This window comes from Phascolarctos cinereus, unplaced genomic scaffold (assembly GCF_003287225.1).
Source record: "Phascolarctos cinereus isolate Bilbo 61053 unplaced genomic scaffold, phaCin_HiC Scaffold_9;HRSCAF=440, whole genome shotgun sequence".
In the NCBI taxonomy this organism is placed as follows: Eukaryota; Metazoa; Chordata; class Mammalia; order Diprotodontia; family Phascolarctidae; genus Phascolarctos; species Phascolarctos cinereus.
In genome coordinates, this window is record NW_027556402.1 from 24681401 (window position 1) to 24694540 (window position 13140).

Here is a 13140-nt window from a genome sequence, read left to right on the forward strand (position 1 = left end):
AAGTAAATCAGGAATCTATACAGGGTCCATCAGCAACATGGTAAGTCCCCAAGAGTGGAGCATCACTAGGCTGCCTAAGGAAGGCCAAATGATCCAGGTCACAAAAATGAAGCAGGTTAATGCTTCCATGACAATCACTAGGGGCAACTAGGTGGCACATTGGATACAGCACCAGCCTTGAAGTCAGGAGGACCTGAGTTCAAATCCGGCCTCAGACCAAATGCTTGACACTTACTAGCTGTGTGACCCTGGGCAAGTCACTTAACCCCAATTGCCTTAAAAAAAAAAAGAGAATCACTAATGGGAGTTGACCCATGACCACTGCACTTCCAGCCTAAACAAGACAGGAAGAACCAGTCCAATATGTTTTGATTCCTGGATAAAATACAAACTCTTGTGTTAAATATTTAAACACTCTTGACAATCTGGCTCCAGCCAATCTTTCCAGACTTATTCCACATTAGTCTCTTTTATGTACTCTGTGCTCCAGATAAACTAGCCTACTAATGGTCCCCTGTCTATGACATTCATCTCTTATCTCTATGACTTTTCATTCTGTCCTTACCTCTGCCTCCTAAAATACTTAGCTTCCTCTACATCTCATCTTTTACATAAAGCCTATCTCCATCCCCCAGCTACTGCTCCAAATTACTGTGTATTTACCTTGAAGATGTTTTCTATTTACTTTCATGTAAATACGTAACCTTCTTGAGGGCAGAAATTATTTTGGTTTTGGGTTTGTGTATACTGGCACATAGAAGTTTACTTAGTAAAAGCTTTTGGAATGTTAAATGAGTGAAGGAGATACAAAATCTTCATAACATGGTCCTACAACATTGCTCTTACATCACAGCTAAAACAAGCATTCATAATCATAGTAAAAACAGAACGATTTACCCTAAGGGACTTACAAATAGTGGGCTTTAAGAGTTTGAATTCAGTCTGGTAGACCAGGGAAAGCAACATTTGCCTGAGGCCTTACAAGATGGATCTATCTGTTCATAATCTCATTTGAAGCTGACTTGTTTAATGCAATACAGAAATGAATTTTCTCAACATTCCTTTAGTTCCTATGAAAAGGACATGCCTAGTTCATGTCTCATTTATCTAGGTAACTGGTTATTGAATGTGACTTTAGAACTGAGTCTTTACATCCAAAACAGTGATGCTAAGGAATGAAATAAGCATCACCTTTAATATTCTGGAGCTTTCACCAACCACCAATTAGTACCAACAGAGAGAAACAGAAACATTCTGTCTGGACATTTTCAACAGCCTGTGCCAGACAGCAAAAGTAACTCAGCTGACAGAGATCATAAACTTCCAGAGAGCAGAACCCAGATATGGAAAAAGTTTGTAAGGGTCACTGACCCACAGGAAAAGTCAATCAAGGGTCACATAAGTTTTTAAAAAACAACTTAATTTAATTGAAACATCTTTTGAGATACACCTTACACACACACACACACACACACACACACACACACACACACGAGATAAAGGGAAAAAAAAGTTAACAGAAAGCATGATAAACCTAAAGCCTTTTAAGAACTGTCACTAAACGATGTCAAAGCTCTGTTGTGTTTCCGTACCTATAGACATAAACACCTGAATATTTTTTATAAGGGCTGCAAGAAATTAAATCAAGGGCTGGATTCTGCCAGAATTTAGAGGTCTCCCTTCTCTAATGTACATGAAATTCTCTCTGAAAACAATGCCTCATATTTGGCCACGCACTCAAATATAAATAAGAGTTGACTTCTGGTGATGATGAGGATGAAAATGATATGCAGAAGAAAATAAGGTAATTCTTGTGAGATATATATATATATATATATATATATATATATATATATATATATATATATATATAGCTATAGACATATATACACACCTACATATATATAGATATGTAGGTATATATACACATATATACCTACATATAACATATCAGCATAAATCAATCACAAACCAGTAGATTAATCATCTACTAATAGTCCAAGCACTGTGTTAAGTCCTGGAGACACACAAGAATAAAACACTCCCTTCTCATAAAGTGTTTACATTCTAATACGAAGGCAAAAAAAATATACATATACATATATATGCACATATATATATGTATATATATACATATACATATATACAAAGAGAATACAAATAAATATAAAGTAGTTAAATAAAAGTGAATTTGGGAAGGAGGGAACTACAAATAAGGGGGCCTTGAAAGCAGGTGGTGTTATAGCTACATCTTAAAGGGAAAGCGAGATTCTAGGAAGCAGAGAAAGGAGTGCATTCTACAAGGATGGGAGATGGCCAGGTCAACTGCAGATGACTTCACTGGCTACACACACACAAACACACACACATGCATATATACATAGACATACACATACATGTATACATATATGTGCACACACATACATACATACACTCACACACGCAAATACACAGCTATATATGCATGCATATACATGCAAACATATATACAATACATACATGTACACATATATGCATAGATATACACATATATGCACACACATATACACATATGCACACATGCATATACATGTATATGCATATTTATATGCGTACACATATGTGCATTGTATGTATATGTACCTGTAGGCATATACACATACATCTATGCATGCATGTATGTATACATGCATATATACATATGTGATGTACAGATGTATACGCGTGTATGCATGTGTGTGTGTATTAGTCCTAAGTAATATTCCATTTGTACAGGAAGCCTTTTCCAATGCCTCATCATTCTAGTGCCTTCCTTCTATTATTTCCTATTTATCCTGTATATAGCTTCTTCATATATATTTCTTTGCATATTGTCTTCCCCTTTAGATTGTGAGCTCCTTGAGGGCAGGGACTGCCTCTTGCCTTTTTTTTTTTTTGCATCCCCAGAACTTAGCACAGTCTCTGGCACACAGTAAGCAGACCCTGAATAAATGTTTATTGATTGATTGGAGATGAAGTGCCATGTGTGGGTAATAGAGAGCAGTCCATTCTAGTGAGGTCATTGAATTTCAGAGGTAGAAACAATGCCTAATGAAGCTAGAAAGAGGTTTGAGCATTTGACAGGTAGGCTTAATGATTAAAGTTGCAATTTGCTGGAAAAGGCAAGGAATGGAATCAAGCATAGGTCTGAACCCAAAACTAAAAAGCAAACGTAACAAACCGAATTTATTTACGCCTGCCCTTTGAAACCAGCTTTAAATATCTGAATCTTAAAATTACAAGGTATGCTAAATATCATCTCATTCAACCACCAATTGCAAGAATTGCTGCATTGGAGTCAACAGAGAAATACTCCTTTTCCTTCATGAGTGAGGGGAAAGATCAGTACAGCATTTCTTTTAAATAAATATGAAACGTTTGTGACATTTCATTCTGCTTTATTCTGCTAATATGGAAGTAATTCCGGGATGATGGGAATACTTACTCATGGTGTATGTTTCATTCACAGTAAAGGTACACGAAGCACTGTTTTCACTTCTACCCATCACGAACCCTCTTCCTGTCAGCACAATTTGAAATTCCTCTAAAAAGTAAAAGGAAAATAAACATTTCCCTTAATATTTTTAAAAGTTAATAATGGCAAAAGACCATGGAAATATCAAGTAAGCAGTTTTAAATGTCCTTGTGTCATGATGACAATGATGACGATGATGATGATGATGATGTTAAGTGCTTACAAATATTATCTCATTCAATCTTTACAATAGCCCTGAGAGGTAGGTACTATTATTCTCTCCATTTTATAGTTGGGGAAACTGAGGCCAAAAATGTTTAGTGACTTGCCCAAGGTCATACAGCTAGCAAATGCCTGAGGCCCAATCTGAACTCAGGTCTTACTGACTCCAGGCCACTGTGCCAACTAGCTGCCCTGTAATAATTAGCAATGTCAAAACTGTTCCATTTTTGCATTGACAAATTTCTTAGATTCCCAGTGAAATAGCTAATAATGGCACCATGCTTAAAAAAAAAAAAAGCAACCCTGAAAATATTTAACTAAATTGTGGAGTGGAAGCAACCTGGGGTTCTTGACAACAGAATCCAAGATCTGGCAAGCTGAAAATCAGGCACTGAGTACTGGTTCAAGGATCAGCTAGACTTCTGTTATTTGTTCACAAGCCAAACTAAATCTGCACAAGCTCATTATCACATGATCCACAGAATGCCACCTCTTTCCATTAAAGGAATTTTGAAAAATCACCACCTGACTTTTAAAGGGGCTGCCAGAAATGTCTGGAGAGGAATCGCCTCCACCAGAGAAGTTACCAACCCTGAAATACTTAAAAGTATTTGTCAAGTGTTGATGGTTAGTAGAACTGAACTGAAATCATCAAAGCATCAACTATTAGGCAGAAAGGAAATAAACTTCTCAGGGTTTCCTTCTAAATAATAACATCTGGGATTCATATAGTGATTCATGGTTTGCAATGGCTTTTGCCAATCTACATTAGCTCATCCAATCATTTAGAGCAAAAATTCTTTACTTTTTTTTTGTCATCGACCTTTTCGGCAATTTGGTGAAGCCCTTCTCATAATGTTTTTTTTTAATGTACAAAATAAAACAAATCCAATTAAACAGAAGTGAATTGTAGTGAAATGTGGTTATATTCTGAAATACGAAGTTCATGGACACCAAGTTAAGAATCCCTGCTTCAAAGAACTAACATTCTTCCTCCTAGGTTGGACCCAGAGAGGGAGCACAGTAGACAACAGTGGACAGAGAGCCAGACTAGAAGTTCCAAAGACCTGGCTATGAGTCCATACTAGACAACTATTAGGTGTGTGACAATAATAAGTTACTTAACCTCTCGGGAACTCAAACAGCTCTTTAAGACCACAACTTACAGGTGAGCTGCCCATTGGACCAGTGTAGATCCTCTGTGAACATGTTCAAAACCCACCAGCTTCTAGTCAATTGACAGTTACCTATCCAGGAAGATATGTGATTCCTCCACCTTTGGTCTATCACTCCATTTTTAGTGACTGCCTCTGAGTAAAAATTATTATACTAATCTCTATAAGGTAGGTAATAAAATAAATAGAAGCAACATTTTGAAATATTTTCTAAAAAATCTGAATTTTTTCTAGCCCTAATTATATGGCAAGACCATTGGATTAGTAATAAAAGACTTGTGTTTAAATTTTGGCTCCCTCACTATGTGTGTGTGGGGGGAGGGGGAAGGGTTCCTCATTGCTGCACTGCTACAGGTCTTACTTTCTTCATTTGTAAAATAAGGTGGTTGATGACCTAGTTGATTGCAAAAGTTTCCTTCAAGAATTATACATGTGGGGGTAGCTAGGTGGCACAGTGGATAGAGCACTGACCCTGAAGTCAGGAGGACATGAGTTCAAATTCAGCCTCAGACCAAACACTTGGCACTTACTAGTTGTGTGACCCTTGGCAAGTCACTTAACCCCAATCGCCTTTTAAAAAAAACACAGAGAAAAAAAAGAATTATACATGTGACTATTAGTAAATATTTTTTTCAACTAGGAAATTATTCCAGGGATGTGATTTATGCAGTGAAGTTGGCATAAAGTGTCACAGATAAGAAACAGCAGACAATCTAATTAAATTGGATAACACAGCAAATTATCTGGAAGAATTAAAGGAAAAGAATGATGCTTTCCCTCTTTCCATCAATACTTTACACTCTCTAAACACTAAAGATAGAGCAAACTTTTTTTCAGATTTATTTTTTCTGAACATATGATTTCACTGTAACTCAAAATTTATTCTTTAACCCTGGGAAAATACTAAAGACCATAACCGTGTCAACAGTACCTCCTGCCTCCCCGTACTTACATACAACGTATACGGTTGCTGTCAAATGCTATTCACTCTAAATTTTCACTATTTTTCCTATAAGCCATGTACTCAATACTCTATTCCAATCTTGATCTTTTAAAAAAATAAATTGTTTCTTATTAATTACCCTTAGCTTAAGAGATAGGATTGTTGCTGGGGTGATAGGAGGGAAGGAGGAAGTAGCCAATGAAAAATAACATGTGTATGTCCAAACCTACTGCCCATTTACATGTGGATGATACAAGGTTTAAAAATATTCAAGGTAGACTTGAAGGAGGCAAAAATTCACAAAACAAGAGAAGGATAGTCCCAACAACCTTGCCTGAATGATGGAAGGGTGAGGGTCTAAAAGGACTGTAGAAATGTAAATATGAGGCATACTTCTTTTCCTTCTGCAGGATGCCTTGCTGAGTTATTCCCCAAATGTCAATCATAACCATTCAGGGGCTCTCAAAGCTTGGGGTCCAAGAGAATTGCCCTGATTTGCTACAGCATCTTAGGAATAACTGTGATTTCCATGGCTATTTTACAAATATTTTACAAAAACTGCACCAAACAGCTTAATATTATATTGAGCCCAAAGAAGCTGCTGATTATTTTTCATGACTTATCTTTTCTGTTTCAATGTGTATGTGCAATGCCTTAAACTGAGGTTTGATTCTTGTTTGAATACATAAGCATTCATAATTATTAACCTCTGAACTTAAAATTTGTACTGAATTCACTATTGGGAATGAGATCATCATCAGAGAAGTTTGCTGCAAAGATTTTTTTTTGCTAAGTTATCATTTTTCCCTTCTAATTTTAGCTACATTGGTTTTGTTTGTATAAAAAAAATTACGAAAAAAATGTTATGTTGAGCTATAGAAAAATTCTTAAAAACCTGTCTAATACACCATTTTAGGAACATATTATTTAGAGCTGGAGGGGACTTTCCTATTCTAGTCTAACTATCCTATTACATACATGATGACATGTGTACCTAGGCGGTAACTTGGACAAGATCACATGCATAAACCTCCTGTATCACTCTTCCAACAGAGCTGGAATTTTAACTCAGGTCCTAATCTTCCAAATCTGACATTCTTTCCACTTTACACTCTTTAATTTTATTTATTTACTTGTGTGTTTGTTTCAAACATTCTTTAAACCCTAATTTTTAATGCTTGAATTCATAGAAATTTACCTAGGAAAACCCAGCAGGGAAAGAGTTGCTATACTCAGATGGGTTCTCCCCATGTTGTTGGAAGATAAAAGCCAGAGAATGAATTGCCAGTCAATTCAAAGATGGCATATGTGCACCATCCAGTGTCATGGAATACCATAAAGTACATGTTCATTGTTTTAAACTTGCATTGAATTAAAACTAATTTTATTTTGATAATTAGAGAATTTCATGATGCCACTAGAAATAAGAATTACATGAGCTAGCTGGGTTCTATGAAACCAGGGTGAGGAACTCCTATTAATCAAAAGTAGCAACTTTCCCAATATCAGGACAGGCATTTTTTCATATGAGGACCAAAACGATGATGGATAAAATGTAACAAGGTCTTCTTTTAGTGAATGTTTAGGAAGTATTGTGTCTTTTAGTCTTTAGAGACTGTCAAGGCAACCAGTTTGGTGAAGGGCTTCACATCTATGCTGTAGGAGGATCAATTAAAGATGCTGCAAATGCTTAACCTGTAATGGCTCAAGGAACATAAAAGCCATCTCTCTATATGTATCTGAAAGGATATCATGTGAAAGGGAGATTTAACTTGTTCTGCTCGACTTCAGAAGGCAGAACCTGAAACAATGGGTGGAAGCTATGCAGAGGAAGGCTTAAGATTAATAGCAGGAAAAACTTCCTGACAATCAGGGTTCTCCAAAAGTAGACTTCTTGTTGTTCAGTCACTTTTCAGTCATGTCTGACTCTTCATGACCCCATTTGGAGTTTTCTTGGCAGAGACACTGGAGTGGTTTGCCATTTCCTTCTGCAGCTCATTTTACAGATGAGGAAACTGAGACAAACAGGGTGAAGTGACTTGCCCAGGGTGACACAGCTAGTAAGTGACTGGGGCCAGATTTGAACTCAGGAAGATGTCTGCCTGACTCCAAGCCCATCACTTTATCCACAGCGCCTCCTAACTGCCCTAAAAGTAGACAGATATCACAAAAGGCAATGGATTCCCTGTCATTGGACCTCTCCGAGCAAAGGCAAAAATCTTTTGTGGAATGAGTTGGACTAGATGCCACTTAAGTCCTATGTAACTCTAAAATTCCATGACTGTGAACACTATAGCAATCCAAAATGTTGAGTCTGATAGAAAAACTATGAAATGGAACTTAGCTATTTTTATTTCCAACATGAGTTTTTAAATTTTTATTTTAATTCAAATACAAAATTGAAAATACTTACCACCCACACAGACACTCGAGGGTTTCAAGTCCAATATTTCTGTACATGATTTTTCTAATATCTACAAAGAAGAAAAGAGAAGTAATCTATAGATTAAATTGTATACTGATAAAGGAGTTTTAACATGACAGATAACACTTGGATTTTTTATTTCATAAAAAGAAAAGAAGGAAGTGAGCCTTTATCAAGCCATGTCAAACACTTTACAATAATATCATTTGTTGGAAGGAAAGAAGGAAGGAAGGGAGCGAGGGAAGAAGGAAGGAAAGAAGGAAGGAAAAAGAGGAGAGGGAGGAAGGAAGGAAGAGAGGAAGGAAATAAACATTATTAAGTATAGAGTATGTCAGGCACCATGCCAAGGGTTTTACAAATATTATCTCAGTTTTTCTTCACAATTCCCCTGGGAGGTAGGAGCTTTATTATCCCCATTTGACAGCTAAGGATATTGAGACAGGCAGAGGTTAGTAACTTGCCCAGGGTTAAACAGCTACTAAGTATGTGAGGCAACATTTTGAACGTAGGTCTTCCTTGCCCCAAGCCCAGCACTCTATTCACTGGACCAACTAGCTGCTGAGAATGTTTACTTTAGACATATTTATGATGCTTTCACTAAGACTCTTTGTTCTATTAAGATACATTTTAAGCTCTTATACTCTGTGTCTAATAGAACCACAAGAAAATGTAAAATTACACTCTACCTGGTCAATATCAACAATAAGAACGGTGTCAGCCGTTCCCAGAAATAAGTCCGGTCAACAAACTCTAGCAAACCTGTCACAGTCCGAGCATTGTTTTCCACTGAGAGATGAAGTTTGAATGCAATAAATTAATGACAATTATCTTGGCCACGGAGTTTGTATTCTACTTTCCAGGCTTAATTCCCTTGGATACTAGGCCTGAGTCATGATCCAAACATGAGTCTCACAAAACACAGACCCTGCATCTTGTACACTTTCATCCTCTCCCAAAGAAGATCAGGGCGGGAAAATGGCCCAAGTGAGTTCCTTCAGAGAAACAGGGGCCTACTCTACAAGGCACAAGGCTCCAGATAAAAACAGAAAACCCAAAAACAGCAACACATGATGAAGCAAGTTGTTTGGAAAGAATGCAACAATCCTTGCTTTATTGCTGGGCTTGCTCTGTGCTCTAGTGTCGTAGGTTCATAAATTCCAGATGATGATCTCTTGCCATAAGACAGATAATCTGCCCTAGTTTCCAAGCTTTTCATGCATAAAACTGGGGATGAGGAGAGAACTAAGGTAGGAAAAAAAAAACATTAACATAGTAAAGTGTTTCCTTAGACACAAGTGGAAATGAATCATTTACCCCCAAAGCAACCGCATGGAGTCATGCCCATAAATATTTATTGGCCAAAATAACACCATTTAGACTCTGTACTGTGTCCTTCATTTTTCAAATGAAGATTAAATGATTATGATTTTTCAAAAGATTAAATGAATAAGCTTCTATACCTAAGAAACAACACTGGTTCTACCTGTACAAAGAAGTGATAAGTGTGATTTAAGGAATTCTAAAGGCTGCTATCAAGTATCTCCTCCAGGGACCTATTAAGGGATGTTAATTCCTAAAACTAAATACTCCTGTTAAAATTTAAGTATGTTCTCTGGAAGAGACAACACATTAAGACATTACCATCTTCTAACAACTTAAGCCAAATTAATTTAAACATAACAGCTAGTATAACATTAGGAAGTCCCCTGAATAGGTAAGTTTTTTTAAGATAGCAAGAATTTTTTTTTAAATCCCAAGACTAGAAAACTGAGGTTAAAAAACACGTTTACAGGAAAGCCGCCATAGATAAATCAGCAGAGTGACTAATAGGGACAAATAAAGTTAAGTGGGGAGAAAAAATGAACCAACATTCAAAGAGAACAAATAATCTCAATGAACAAGTATTCATTCACAAGAAAGGTCACAGTCAAAATCAGGCAAGGAAGGGTGAACACCCCTCAAAGGACAGTGGAATAAAACTCTAGAAATCTACAGAATGGTTCAGATGAACAATAAAAATTAAGTGAAAATATCAAAGAAACAAAGTCAGAAATTAGCACTCGTATTTTTTTTTCCTTCCTGGACCTGTGATTTCACTGTCTAGCATGATACCAGGGAGGAGCTTTCTCTACCAGTACAAGCCAAAAACTGCTCTCCAACTTTTTCAACGGTTGCCTAGGCCCATGAGAAGTTAAGTGACTTATTCAGGGTCAAAAAGTCACTATATGCCAGAGATAGTACTTGAATCCAGATCTTCCTGACCACTGCCCAGCTTTCTATCCACTACAGCACACTACCTCACAAGAAATAAATGACATTTTTTTTAAAAAGTAGGAAATTTAAAAGGGAAAAAAAAGACTGAATACCTCTAAAACCATAGATTCTCTGATAAAGAAAACAAAATAATTTATAACAATGCAAAATGAAAATGTAGAAGGAAAAGTAATTTAATAAAACCAGAATACGATAAGATTGAAAGCACTCATGAGGGCTCTACAAATTAAGAACATAAACTGTGTGAATATGAAAAGATAAGCTGTGAATTACAGGTTATAGAGGGAAAGAAATCACATAAAAAAACCCTCTGATATGATACTTCAAGAAATAAGGCATGAAAATTCTTCAGAAATATTTAAGGTAAATATTAAGGCAAAGGGAATCAAGGGAATTCACACAACAGGGAAAAAACCTACATTCAGTTCATCACAGAAAATTATAATCAAACAAATTTTGTAAAGCAGAAGAAAAAAATTTTACTTTCAAAGGAAGAATAAGCAGAATACCACAGGATTAAACCTTTTTTTATGTGAAATAAAATGAAAATGTGTAATATAACATTTCAAAAAACCAAGATCAGCTACACCCCAAAATAAGATACAGTGTAAACCAGAGCCTACATATCAAAGAAAGTAATTGGAAATTCAGTAATAGGAAAGAATTTGAGTCATTCCTTCAAAAGAACCCAGAGATAAGCAGAGAATTGAACTCAGAGGTGAATGAACAGGGAACCAGAGCTTCAAAGGGAGGATGGCACGACATTAACAGGGCCAAGACATGGGGAAAAGGCAAAGAATAGGATTCAAACCAGTGGACTTAGATTACAGAGCACTGCTCACTACATCTTGGTATCACCTTCAAGAATTAATAGTTTTAAGAATGGATTCTAGAGTGTCCTAGAAAACGGAAGTAGTAATAAAAAGAGGAGAATTCAAAGAGAATTTCTTAGAAAGAGTCATTATGAACTGAAGTTACTGAAATAGAAGAATAGATGGGGAGGGGATGGAGGGTTACACACTTATTCTAATCTATGATGAAAGACAGAGAGAAGGAGAGAACAGGAAAAGAAAGAGAGGGGGATGGAGGAGAATCATATATACATATGTGTGTGTGTGTGTATACATGTAAGCTCAAAGAACTTTATTGATATTCTATCTTAGTTGTATCAGAAACTATGAATAAAATGTCATTTCAGCTTCATGCCTCTAAGATCTGGTTTCCTCTCGTCTCTACCCTTCTATTGTATCTTCTGGAACCCATGTTCTATTGCTAACCAACTACCACTCATATTGGACCTGGGCACACTGACACAGAAATTACTTTGCATATATTTTGTATTTGTTTATATGTGTACATGTTGGTTTCCCTAGTGCTATGGAATCTTAATCTAACCACAAGTGTGACACTTCTGCTGCAGAATATGAGCTGCTCATTGAGAGTAGGAAATTGTTCCTTTCATCTCTGTATACATAATGCCTGGGAAATAGTAGGTATTTAATAAATGCTTAATGAATTGAAATTAATTGAATTGGCTTACCAAATTTCAGATCTGGGCAGACAACATGTAAAATATGCAGCCTGAAATGACTGTCTGAAAATGCTTATGAAATAATAAGATTATGATTCCTGCTCTTAAACTCTTTTTAACAGCCCAATAAATTGAAAGGGCTATACAGTTGCTAATTCAATTATCATATCAGGACTTAGAAAAGTAGAAAAGAAGCTATCCATTCATGAAAAAGCATCTATACTTGCAATTAATTATAAATGCTGAAAATACAAAAACCCACAGTTTGGGACAAATACAGGTGGCCAAATATGTTTTACAGTGCAAAGAAATCCAAAGAGATATGAGACAACTCATGCATTATTCGTAACTAAACCTGAGGTTCATAATTTCACATTTTCCATTTAGACTTTATCAGCTGTTTATTACATTAAGAAAAAATTAACTGTTTATCATGATGCTTATTCATCCAAAAGTATTCAATATTTTTACTTCTCAGCTGTTCTAATTCATTTTTATTCATATGTTTTGTATTAGTTCACTATATTTATACTATGTTCATAGAGCTAAGAAAAACCTACATTACTAAAACTAACAACAATGGCTAGATATTGTTAAGGAAATAATACAATAGGTCAAATGTTAATTTGTTGCAAAGGTTCAAGTGAGCCTGCTGAGCCCGAATTTAAATTTTGGGGACAATAGCAACTATGATATACTCCTTATCAGTTCTTCCACTCTAGAAAATATATTTTTGAGTCTAGTAGTTGACCAATATACAGCTGGATTACTATTAAATAAGCATTTATCTAAGTCTAGGTGACCAACAGAACAACAAATCTGTTAGGCAGGCACTTCAAATAATTCCTGTGCCACTAAATAAGAACACTACAGTTGTGTTTGCTGGAATAGGTAAATATTTGCTTGAAAGATTTCAATCTCTTTGCATACCCATAATTTTTTTTAAATACAAGAGTTTCTAAAAATGTAGTACAAACACATACACATATACATATACATGTTATCTATTATGTCTCAGTTTTGTTGGCATAAGCAAAACAATCAATATTTTTTAATTTATTTTTCAAAGTGGCAATT

General features: G+C 35.9%; 1 protein-coding gene across 3 annotated transcripts in view; it reads right to left on the reverse strand.

Annotated features, from left to right (window-relative positions):
- Nucleotides 1-13140, reverse strand: part of ANTXR2 (ANTXR cell adhesion molecule 2) — a 210571-nt gene that overhangs the window by 152540 nt on the left and 44891 nt on the right. For all 3 annotated transcript variants that reach the window (XM_078148587.1, XM_078148586.1, XM_020988362.2), the window contains exons 8-9: nucleotides 8247-8307; nucleotides 3464-3562 (exon numbers count right to left, since the gene is read on the reverse strand). In XM_078148587.1, the coding sequence (XP_078004713.1) occupies nucleotides 3464-3562; nucleotides 8247-8307 (160 nt within the window). The remainder of the gene's footprint in view (nucleotides 1-3463; nucleotides 3563-8246; nucleotides 8308-13140) is intronic.